Below are 13,043 nucleotides of genomic sequence, written 5' to 3'. Positions count from 1 at the left end.
TTTAGGCCCCGAACAACTGTGACTGGTGTTACTGATCTCTGCTATTGGTTATTATTGTCGATTTCACTTCTTGATTTGTACATAGAAACCATGCTCTTTATTCCTTTTGTATGTCCTTGTACATTATCCTGAGGTTACCTGCAAGCTTCATGATTTGTTCTGCTTTAGGTTTTGAGTGTATGATCGGGTATTTCTATTGCATCATGTATTCTGTTCCTTCACTTTGACTCTCTGTGTGCACTTTTGTAAGCTCTGCGGTGTTGTGTAAAGGACTTTGATGTCCAGAGCCCAGTACACCATATGAAAAAAACTAGGAATAAAATAGACCTGGTCGCCATAGAAGCAGTGGTAGCCGCTGACTTTGAAAGAGGTGGGGCATAAAGGGGAACATATTACAACTGTACAAAATAAATTTTATTAAGGAGACTTACCTTCACCATACTGTAAGCGGTTATGATCCCAGACCCGAGGATAATCCTCCCACCTTGCGCTGCCTGCTTCTAAAGATGTTTCCAGTCCTGGCCGGGGACGCTCTCCAGCCAATCCAATCACTGCTCCTATGTTGCATATAATACTAAGCAGCATAAAGCAGTGCTAGGATTGGCAGGGGCATGCAAGACCAACGCTCCATTGAAGACCGATGGGGCTGTGTTTTTGCTGATGCATCTCCCTTATAGCCTTCAGTGTGAAAGCCTGAACTGCGCATGTCAGGTTGGTCAAAGTAACTATACCAGCCAAACTGACATGCGCAGCTCAGTTTCTGCCTCAGCTCCTGGTCCCACCCGTGTCGAGCTCTGTATCCCTGCCCCTTAAGGAAACAAAATGAATGGAGGTGCTACGCAGCTCATTTCAACTGTCAAACTTTTCCTGGAAGGTAGTGGCTCGCAGCAGTCCTATGAAGGAACCGCCACTGCCTAGCAGTTCTGGTAACACTGCTTTCTATGAGATATGATTGACCTGCTGTCCAGAAGGTAGGTCCCCTTCTGTTTTAGTACAGACAACCTAAAATGGTGAGAAAATGCCACCTCTAAATATTCTCACCGGTTTTGGAGGCCTTGTTTAAGCGTTTGGGTAACGTCTTGCAATTTTGATGACTCATTTCCATAAATGTCCACATTTATTGGGTCTGTTTTGAAAGCTGTCAACTATGCAAGTGCCCACGAAAGGAATACTTGGCTGCCTCAATGAAAACATATATTAGTTTAATTGCAGTTGGGTTTTCTTTAGTCTGACCTGAGTAATATAAGGCAGAATACAGTAGAGCTTGTTAAGGAATGCTATTTTGAGGTGAGGCAGGAGAAAAAAAACTTTCAATGATTTGACCTGTAAGTTTATTGAAGCATCATTTTATTAACGGACATGGTCCTGACAGCATATTATATGTAGATTTGATTTACTCTGAACAAAAAGGCACACTATATATTAAGTTTAGATAAGGTGTCTTGCCGACCAGGGAATACCTAGTTAGATGTTCAAGACTCTCAATAGGTAGTGAATATTGTGACTGTAAGTACGGGAGGAAGGACAATTTATTGCACTTTTTTGTTGTTTTGCATTAAACATGCCTTAGCACACTAAAGGTGGCTTGTGCTATGAGATTAAGGCCCTGATTTATACTTTTTTGTGCTGCATTAGCGTAATTTTTTGATGCAAAGGTGGTGCAAACTTACAAAATTAAATTGTATTTTGTAAGTTTGCGCCGCTTTTCCGTCAGTAAATGATGCTAATGTGGTGCAAAAAAAGTATAAATCAGGGCCTAAATGTGTTGAAGCGGTATTGCAGTTCTGCCTTAGAACCAACGACAAATGTATTTTTAGTACTGTAGCCTCGTTCATATTGCCAGTTTGGCCTCACATGGGGTAGCTGCTAGCCGCTCCTGTAATCTGATCAGATTCTAACAGGAATCTACCCAGTTATGGATATCATGGTGCTTTCGCTCCTTAGTATTGTGTATGCACTTGCACTTTGTGGGGATGTTGACCGGTAGTTGCTGGTCATATGAACACTACTGTTTGTATTTTATAGGTCAACGTGACTTATAGGAAAATTGTATGGCAGAAAGCTGAACCAATAAAGAGTATTAGAACATTGGAATGCTGGGGGCTCCATTGAAAACAATGGAGTGCTGCGGGCTTTTACTGGCCGGTAAAAGCCTGCAGCGCCAACATTCCAATGCTCGCATTGTTCACAGCAACAGCTGTGAACAAAGCCTCACGGAGCCCGAGGGGATTTCAATCCCCTCGGGCTCCGTGAGGAATTTGTTTTATTTAATAGAACATTCTGCCCTGAGTGGCAGAATGTTCTAATAGCCTTAGAACCCGCCGTAGCGGGCTCTACCGACTATTAAAGGCCCTCTCCCTTGTTAAAGGCCCTCGCCGGCTTTAACTCAGGAGCGGGCCTTTAATAGCTGGTAGAGCCCGCTACGGCGGGTTCTAAGGCTATATTAGAACATCGGAATGTAGTGCCCTGTGCTTCTAATGGCTGGTAAATGCCCAGAGCCTCAACATTCCAATGTTCTTTGTTCACAGCAGCAGCTGTGAACAAAAGGCCTCGGGGAGCCTGAGGGGATTTCAATCTCCTTGGGCTCCACGAGGCCTTTGTTTTTCTTATTAGAACATTCTGCCCTCTAGTGGCTTAATGTTCTAAAACTTTGTAGCCCTTCTTAGCTGGGCTATACCAGCCATTAAGGTTTTGCTCTCTTGTTAAGGGCCCTCGCCTTTAGATGGGGCCTTCAATGCTGGAGCGGGCCTTTATTGTCCAGTATAGCCCGCTGCGGTGGGCTTTAAGGCTATGTTGAGTTGAATTGAGTCTGATTCTTAAGCATTGTTTATTGTTATTTAACAGCTGTGGCAGCAGAGAAAGATGGAACCCCAGTATTTAAATTCCCAAGGTGGAGAGTTAAAGGAAAACCTATCCAGGAGGTGGTGGCAGCCTATAAATCAGTTGGGGCAGAGCTGAATGTACTTCCCTTCTGTTCACAATTCATCCCCATGGATGTGATCGATCACCCCAAACATGGCTCTATAATTTACCATCCATCCCTTCTTCCCCGTCACAGAGGGGCATCTGCTATCAACTGGTAAGATTGGGTCATTTTTACAAAATGTTTTCCTTACTTGTACAAAAAGAATTTTTGAAAATGGAAGAAGGAACGAAAAGATCTTGACAAAAATCAATGTAATCTTTATGTCCTGAGGGCAGCTATCAAGGTTTAGCATATACAAATGTAATTATGTTTCAACATGTCCAGAGCAAAAAAAGATTTATATTACCACCACACACGATCATTTCACATGCATATTGCTTAAAATCGCCGCAAGTTATGACTTAGCCACGCTCAATCAGGTAAAAAAAATCTAAGCACCCTTACACACAATATCAACCCAAGAAATATTATGAAGGCATTAATAAATCCTTATTTGTTTTCTTGCTGTTCATTATGTGATGCTTAATTAGTTTCTTTATTACTCGTGCACAAAATGTATTCGGCTTTTTTCCAAAAATACTCTCTGGGCTACAAATGCACTGCATTTTCTTTTAGGTCTGTTTGTTCAAATGCAGATTTTTTTAAAATAATGTATTTATTAACATTACAAATTACCAAAAGCAATGGAAATGTAACAACAGCACTGTACAATGTAGGGGCTCAACTTTCCTACTCAGACCGTCCCGGGATACATTCCTCAGATCTTGACTATATAGCCCCTGCTGTGATACTCAGTTTTGACAGCAATCATCAATTCGAATGATATGTGTTGCAGTTATGTTCAGTCCATCCCTAATAGTATTGGAGGAAATAAGGTACATAGTACAGGACAACTCCATATCTAACATTGTTGACAACACCAGATATAGTCAGTGACTTGTGCAACATAAGTCCCCACCCCCATTCCCACCCTCCCAGCTTCCAGTAGGTCAAAATGTAATATATGGTAGTAGGAACGGTCCAGTGTTCTCTCTCATCTCTTATAATATGGGAAGTCCATGGGTATTGTTTGTCTCCCTCCCTCACCTCTCTCTACCCCCCCAGTTTGTCCCTTAATTATTCAGTTGCCTCAGTCTAGTCTCCCTCAGTTGACCCCACTAGCGCCTGTGTCATAATCCTCCAGGATGACAAATCTTCTGTCACCCTCTTGTCCCTGCAGGCTCTCTGCATATGTGCCTCCTCAGCACCAGCCCACTCCAACATGTCCCTTGTCAGTCTTTCTGTGTAGGCGGTTTAGCGCTCAGCCAACCTATTGCAATCCGCCGTTTGGCCACTATGAGCCCTAACATCGCGAAGCACCTACTCAGTTTCCTCTTTGGGTTTTCTGGAAGGAGTCTCAACATGCACTGTTTAATCGTGCACTGAACCTCCCAACCTGTTGTGTGTTTAATGAGTTGCAATGTAGCCTTCCAGTAGACTGCTGTATCCAGACAGTGCCATACTATGTGCAGAAAGTCTGCCACCTGTGCTCCCCAACTGGTGCACAGCTCTGGGATTTGTCTGAATATATGGTGTGGAGCCTTTCAGGGGAGAGATACGCCAGGTGTACCATATAGTACTGGGTCAACTTAAACCTTGCTTTAAGCAACACAGTGCACACTCCTGAATGTATTGTAGGCCAGTCCCTGGGTGTAAGGCCTCTTTGCACACACACTGCCAAGTATCTTCTATTTTTAGTGGAGCCAGTCATCTATCTGTGTGCAATGCTCGGTATTTATGTGTTATAAATTTGCAGCCACTCGCCATTGACAGCATAGTCACTAGTCACTGTGTTGGTGCAGGGGCTTCCGCAAAGGATGGACATGACTGTCTCATTGTCACTGCTATTTTGGCATATTGGAGAAACTGTCCTTTCCCCAGCCCGTACGTCTCTATTGCAGTCGGCAGTGCTGTAAAACACCCTGCCGGATATAGGTCTGACAGCATGATACAGCCCCCCCATCCCCCCCACCTGTCAATCGCCATTGTCCGAGCTATTTGTTCGAAGGGTCTCACTATCCATAAACCTAATCTGGCACACACCTAATCACCCTTTGCACCACTCTCTCCCAGAGACGACTCCTTAGGCGTATCAGGGGTGGAAATGTATTGGGTATGTCCATCACTCTTATCAGTAGGGTCCCAAGTTAGTAGCCATCATGCATACCATCCCAGGTAGGCTCCCCATTTACCCAATGTATGGCATGTTGCAGAACTGCCGCTAAATAGCAAAGTTCCAGTTCCAGAACTTCCATCCTGCTTCTGTCACATTCCCTTTTAAGGGTATGTAGTCTAATTTTGCAGTATTTCCTTGCCCAAAGGAGTTCTACCAACAAAAAGTCAAGATCTTGGAACATCCTGGGTGGAATCTCATTTATGGCTACCTACATGACTTATGAACATTGAGACAGGACTGCCATTTTCATAAGTGCGATCTTCCCCATAAGTAATAACTTCAGCGTGTTCAAGAAAGCAAGTAAGGGGCGCAGATTAGAGATTACATGCCCCATATTCATTTTTTGTGCTTGGTGTTCCCCATGGGTGCTCTGTATCCCGAGGTATTTGATGCTGTCCCTACTGCGCGGCAGTCCAGCTTCAGGCAAGTAGTCCATCAGCAATCCCTTCAATCTCCCCAGAGGGAAGAAAGTCGATCTGGCAATGTTGAATCTATTCACCAGGTATTCATAAATCGTGGCTAATCACACAATAGGGTATCCAGGCATTTGGAAGTTACTGCTAACCCTATTAACCCGTAGTCCAAAGATTTCCCAGAGCTCATTTAGGACAATGAGCTGGGTTGTGCCCATTATGCCAGGTTGGCACAGATAAACCATGGCATTGTCTGCAATCAGTGATACCACATGCACCGTGCGGCCACCCCACACCCCTCTACCGTGTAATGCCTCCCGGAGTCGACAAGCCAGTGGCTTCATCACAAGGGCAAAGATTGAGGGTGACAAGGGGCATCCCCAGCATATACCCCTCTGTAACAGGATCTCTGCTGACACGTACAGCCCAGTTCGCACCCTCGCCCTCGGGCCGTTATAAAAGAGCTTGACCCACAGGATGAAATTTGGACGCCGACCCATCTTGTCCAAGACCTGCCTTATATAATCCCATCGTGCTGAGTCGAAAGCTTGTTCTACATCTAAAAAGGCAAGTGCATGGGGATCATCTTCCAGTTCAGGTGCATATAAGACATGCAACAGCTAGCGCAGTTTAAGTTCTGGGTTATTCTATATATACTTAGAACAACATGCCAGACAAAAGCAGTGCTTGTATTACCAAAACATAATATTACCTACCATTCATAGCATTTGTTTGTACTGTAGTATTTTAAGTTCAGTACATTTTGGAATATTGTAAAAAAAATATTATGTTGTCACTTTTATTAAGAAACATTGTATTGCAAGCATTCAGAATAAAGATTTATATGGGTATGAAACATGTCCAGTACTATTACTTTATGCAATGACTTGGGCTTCACAACTTTCTAAGAAGGAACAATTACTGTGTCCAGTGTCTACCTCTTCCCTCATTTTACAGGTGTCTTTTTTCTTCACTCCACCATTGCATGTGTCTGGACAGTGCTACTTTACTGAGTTTAAAACCCTCCCCACCCCTTGTGTTGCTGGTCAGAATATCAAGCACACACATAATGTGTTACCAAATATAGTAACTAAAAAAGTATTGTAGTAAGTTTATATAAGTTTCTATGGGTTTACTACTGTTAACTCCACATCTACATACCATGAACATATGTACATCTTCAAGGTACAAATAGGAGGAATTAGGTATAATAAATTGCCTATAGATACCTTCACAATATTTTCATAGTCGATATCTTTACTATATCATTTTGTCATAGGTAGCACAATATTTAAAAGTGAGTCTGTTATGTTATACCAATATATATTGCGCATGGCTGCCCTGGGGGGGGGGCTTCCCAGCACACCTGATGAATAAGCAAAGTGAACAGAATGTGCAGCTAAAACTAAAACAGCAAGATCGTAAGCTGCGTTCTCCAACTAAAATTATTTCACATGTTCTGGAGGTGGACCGGAAGTTTGTTCCATAAGGTAAGTAAGAAGGACCTTCCTCCCTGTCTGGTAAGGTTAAAGTATGTAATCTCCGCTAGAATGAGGTCTTCCGATATCAACCTGGTGGGGCATTACAGCTCAAGCAGGCAAAACAAGCTTGGTGCACCCACTTTGTGAAGGACTCGATAAGTCATACATAGTGCCTTAAGCTGAATATTCATCTTCACTGAGAGCCAATGCAGATTGCACAGCTGATACAACACTGAATGAGTTCTTGCAAGCGACAGAGCAGATTTGCCACTGTATGCTGAATAATCTGCAATCTCTTTTTAGCAAACCCAGTTGAGCCCAGATACATAATATTACAATAAACTAGGAGTAAAATGATTGGGGCCTGTATGATCGTCTTCTCGAAGAGGTGGAGAAAAGAAGCCTAAAATGTTCTTCATGCTTCTTAATAACTCAAAGCAGCAGAAAGTCAGTGCTTTAATTTGTGGCTCAAAGGACAGCTTGCTGTCATTCTAGACTCCCATGTTCTTAACTACTGGTTTGGGCTCATGGGGGTGGCCCAACATGATAGCCACTAATGTGGACCCCATTCCAGAAAGCTGCATCATTAGAATCTCTGTTTTATTGGCATTTAACTTCAAGCAGATCAAGTGCACTCATTGTGCCACAGCTGGCATACAGTTTTTTAACAGGAGGGGACGTCTCTCCTCCGGAGATGACAATAATAGGATCGGCTGGTTGTCAAACCAAATTATTCCACAATTGCTGCTGGTGGCCTAATTTAGATATTAAAAAGTGTGTGGTTTAAAGCCCAACCTTGAGGATCTCCAGTCTCCAGTTGATGCTTAGTAGAGGCAAATGCTGAAGATATTACCTGAAAGGAATAATTCTTCAGAAAGGAGGTGAGTCAAGCCAGCACCTTTCACTGTATCCTGATCTTGTTCAGTCTGCCGAAGAGCACATTGTGGGAAACGGTGTCAAAAGCTGTGCTTAGATCTAGTAGCATCAAAGCGGCAGATGCCCCTACCCCAACCATCCACCAACTCACTAAGATCCTCGGTCACCTTGAGCAAAGCCATCCTAGTGCTATTATCTGGCCCAAAGCCATTCTGAGAAGGGTGGAGCAGTTGCTGTTTTTCAAAATACTTTATCAGTTGTCTTCTTATTGCTCCAAAACTTTCAGCAAAAATGGCAAAAAAGAGATTGTCTGGTCATTTTCAGGCAAGGCGTGATCTAGGGTAAGTTTTTTTAAGAGAGAAATCACTTTAGCATGTTTCCAATCCTGTGGCATTTCTGCAGCAGAGACTGCAAGAGTTAACATACTAAGGAATGTTGAAAAAAGAAGCGAACCTGCCCGTTTAAAATGTCCAGCCTTGCTGGATTGACAAGTGAACCAGATTTTACCTTTACTACAAAGAGTTGCAGACTTTCTAAGTCTAGTAGCTCAATCTATAATAGGCAGGTACTCAGTGGGAGCTCCTCTTCCAATTGACTATCATGTTTTCCCCAGAAAAATTGGAATAAGTGTCCTCTATGTTTTTTTACAAAGTAATCCGCAAGCAGATTACGTTTCTCATTCGAAGCATTGGTCTGAGGAGAGTTACCACAGTCATTATCAGACCATGCACAAGTGCATAAATCTCTTTAGCTGGATTCTGACTCTCTTCAGTTGTGGCCTCATAAAAGTTAGAGTGCACCTTTTTGATCATTTTATGATACATTTTAGTGGTGCCAAGATAAGTCTTTTTAGCATTGACATCATAAGATTTCCACCAAGTATGTTCAAGCCCCTTAATCCTTTTTTTCAGTTAGCTGTTTATCAAACCATGATAGTGGCAGTAAATGATCTGTGTCCGCACTCTGTCCCAGAGCCACATGCTCTGTTTTCCTGGGCCTGCATGTGTTACTGCTATCCCCCATCCTACTTTTTCATCTCTACTCACCTTCTATAAATAATAACTAATAAATGGGAGCAAATCAACAGGAAATCATTGCTGCATAGTATTACATGTTATTTTACCCCCAAAAATATGTAATTCCTATTTAACAGCACATTAAAATCATCTTTAGACATAAATTATGTTATAGTGATTCTAGGGAAAGCGCTGGTTTCTTGGTTTGGGTTTAATGTTTACCTCATCACTTTTCCAAAGTGGCTTGCATATATTTACTGGATGTCACAGTAAGGAGATAAGTCATCTTCCTACCTGTAGTATCTCATGTAAATGCTACTCCTTTTCTTCTAGCTATGCTATCCACCACCCATGCTCATGTTAGACAACAGTTTCCCTGTAACAATGTCCTCCTACTTTCACCTGATACCTGGAAGAACCGAGAAAATGAGGATTGCATGTAGTTGTGTTCTTACTATATCGGGTAAAGTACCCCGTGCTGTATATTAAAAGGATTTTGCAAGTCACAGAGGAGTTTCATTACCATATAAGGCTTTATCATTTCAAGGAACTCCAAGGTGACTTGCAGTATCTTTATCAATACGGCAGGAGCACCTCCTCTCTTATAACACATAGTCACACTGTCACTTTTCCCACAAACCACATACGTCCTTGGAACGTAGCTTTTTCATACAAAAGGGAGAGCATGGTGAAAAACATGAAGAATAAAAATAGAATCTCAAGTGCAAAATTAAACACACCAAAAATCTGTGAGATAAGTGTCGTAAGACAATATTTGACTCGGTTTACAGTAAGTTTTTTTTTTTAAATGTGCAGTAGCTAGTGATATATAGAAACATGCAGAACGATTCTAATTTTCTATAATTGCCTAAAGAGTGCAAAAGCAAAAAATAAATATTGCCATAATTTCTCTTTTCTGGTTTCACTGTACAGCTAGAAAAAAAACAGAGCAGAAGAAAAAACACATTTTGTTCTCTGTCCATAAACAGCTGCTTTAATTATGCTTTGTGTCCTGACCTGAATTCCCCAACTGCTGGCTCTAGCTGCAGGCATTGTGGCGTCAGAACTCAACTGTAATATATTATTATAGTATGACTGAGTGTGTCACAAGTCACCGATCATAAAGAGATTATACTGAGATTGCAGAATCCCATGTATTATACAAGGTCTCCCAATGCCGGCTGAATTGAGCATTGTGGAATGAGACGGGAAGTAGGTCAAAGAGGTGGAGTCTGATTCACAAAGCTTATTGAGTGTAAAAATGTTTGATTTATACAGTGAACTCACTATCAGTCTCACACTGACACCATTGTCATGCCAGTCACAAACTCGCAGCCAAACATAATCAGAAGCACTCTTACACCCCTCACAGACTTGCAGCAAGGGTAACGTCTATTTTACAACTATAAATCCTCATTCTTTGACAGGTGATCTTGTATGCGAAGTAGATGGGTGAGTGGGTGAATGCAAAAATGAGAGTGCGTGCATGAACGGTTGCTTGCATGCAAGGATGATTGACTACTTGGATGATGAGTTACTGAACGAATGAATGGAGGGCAAGTGACTGCTTGCATTGACACATACAGGCACTTTTAGTTATTATACGCCAGACCTATTGGGTTTGCCATTGTGTTTTGTAATTATTAGCCCCAAAATCAAGAGCTCAAATTTAATTTGATTCTTGTGCAGGAAGAAAACGCACACAACCTGTGGGTTAATTCCCCAAGTTGGGTAGAGTTAGAAAATGGATAGATTTGCTATGCTTGTTTGGAGTTCATAAAAGAAGGTGTATGAGGCCATTTGTATTTCCCATCGTCTAAATCCGAATCCCCATAGCGGAATAGCCATAGGTTGTTCTCCCTCTAACTGAACAAAAAACAACGAACCCTTCGGAAGTCTGTAAAAGAAAATAATCGCAATCTTCATGCGTGATTGTATATCCGCATCACGTGACCAGCTACGTTTGTAGGGGTTTTATTTGTGAAAGGAGTAAACCATTGTGACGTTTGTGTGGGTAAACCAATCACATAGGAGCAACACGTTTGAAACAGGGCACTGCTGTGGATGAAACCTCCGTAAATGACGGTTTTAAGCATCTTGACATTGGAATAGATAATGTTGCTACGTTACACCTCTATCTGTATAGCGGAGGAACAGCGAAGGTGTGTTGGTGCTACATAAAGTGAGCAGGTGAAAGGGTAAGGAGTGTAGTATTGAAATCAGCCTCGCGCTGTGGCTATGGGGGATCTCTGGGTAAATATTGTACTCTGACAGCTCTTATGACGTTTCTCAGTAGTAGACAGCTGCCTTCTGTCTCGGATGAGCATGCCACAGGAGCAGCTGCGCGTTTTTCACTTGAACTATTTTGCAAATGTTGATCCATGTGTAATGTGACAAGCCCTTGGCATCTCTCCATTGTGCCGGTATGTTTATGCAGCACTGGGATTCTTTAATGAGTAGAAGTATTGCCATTACTCTTTCTAGAACAATAAGTAGGAGGCGTCTCCAAATGTTCCTATGCACTTTATGTGGGAGGCTCAAGGGCTAGCTGGAAATATTTGTATTTATTTAGAAGTGTTTGTTGAGCGCTGCGCGTCACCGTACAGCTTCTTCCAAGCACTGTGCATGCCAGTTTAGAGGTCAATGGCAAAACATTGGAGGCTAGCAGGAGTCTTGGCTCTGTGTAGCAATTTCTCGCTCCCTACTCGCTGCAATCACTGCGCAGCGCACTGCATCCCATCAATATACAGCAGTCTGCTGATGCAAACCACAGTCCTCTATGGGTTGTTCACTTTCACTTTAGGGGGGAACGGCTCCTTTCCTTGCAATTCACTAGTGTGACGTCACGACTGGGTAGAATTAAAATCCCTCTGCACTAAACTAATGTCATGTGAAGTCATCTGAAAATGGCTGCGCCTCTACCTCACCATAGACAGGTACATTCCCTACACTGCTGCTTCCGCTAGGCCGTGGAGCGCATTGGAAGATGTCAACCTACCTAAGGTGATCCAACTGGCACCCACAGCTCCAGCGAGCAGGCGCAGCAATGTTTCAGCACTAGCGGTGACGCCGAAGCAGGAGCTGGAGCCCAACACAACCATCTGTTGCCCCAGCGGTGTAGTTGAGAGAGAGAGGGAAGAAGAGAGGTCCCCAAGGAGAGCTACAGAAGAGTGGAGGAGGATGTCTACGTCTGGATTGCCATAGTGGGCAAATTACAGCAACTCCCTGTTGTTTGTATGTGGTATTAGGGATTAGTTGTGCACCCTCATTTCCTCACCAGTGGGCTCTCACTGCATCGTTATTAGTACTTTACACACCCCTCCTGGGTGGAAGGGCAGACAGTAGTTTTCCTCACACATTTGGAATTACAGATGTATTTTCATTCATAAAGTTGGGCCATGGTTTCCTCTTCGAGTTCCTTACTGCTACCCTCTTCATGTAGGTAAACTCCTAATTCTCAATGGAAGAAGTCCAGCTTTATATGCGGTTGTGCTAGTGTGATTTCTCAGTAATTTGGAATTACCTTTTTTGTACTTTTTACTTTAAAAACCTTAGATGCTCCTTATACATTTCTATTTTTATAAGATACGTGTGCAGTTGATGTACAGACCCTGCACTGGAGCATTAACAAAGAAGTTCACTTGATATATTTTCCATACGCATTCAAGCTATTTCTTTGTATATTATTTATTTATTTATTGCTACTGGCATTGCAGTAAATTGTAATTTATAGCTGACTAGTTTTAAATGTTTTCATAGATTCACATGCATATGTGCAGGCTAATCATTAACCCTTTTTTAGAGACAGTTGTCTACTGTCTCAGGTCTGCTGGCCCACTCACATGCACCATTTTAGACAGATTCTTTACCAACATTCCCTGTGATGTAGCCTCCTAATAGCTCTGCTCTAGCTGGCATGCTTTACGAATATTTATTTTTCTGTGGTCTCTCTCTCTGAGTTGGCTTGTTGAAAGTTTTTCCATGAAACTCCTTGCTACCGTATCACTTTTTAACGGTTTTGTTCTTAAAACTCAAAAATAAGTGTGTGGGAGGAACTTGAAAGAGGAATTCCACATAAAGCACCATCTGTTGTTTATTGCCAGACTCCAGGCTCCC

The 13,043-nt window shown here is 42.5% G+C and overlaps 1 protein-coding gene across 2 annotated transcripts in view; it reads left to right on the top strand.

Moving 5' to 3' along the window:
• The window catches only part of ALDH1L2 (aldehyde dehydrogenase 1 family member L2), a 244,522-nt gene that overhangs the window by 45,721 nt on the left and 185,758 nt on the right, over nt 1–13,043 (top strand). For both annotated transcript variants that reach the window (XM_069229012.1, XM_069229011.1), the window contains one exon: nt 2,845–3,079. In XM_069229012.1, coding sequence (XP_069085113.1) covers nt 2,845–3,079 — 235 coding nt within the window. The remainder of the gene's footprint in view (nt 1–2,844; nt 3,080–13,043) is intronic.

Source organism: Pleurodeles waltl, chromosome 4_1 (genome assembly GCF_031143425.1).
Source record: "Pleurodeles waltl isolate 20211129_DDA chromosome 4_1, aPleWal1.hap1.20221129, whole genome shotgun sequence".
NCBI classification, from domain to species: Eukaryota; Metazoa; Chordata; class Amphibia; order Caudata; family Salamandridae; genus Pleurodeles; species Pleurodeles waltl.
This window is presented reverse-complemented; position numbering and strand designations above follow the sequence as displayed.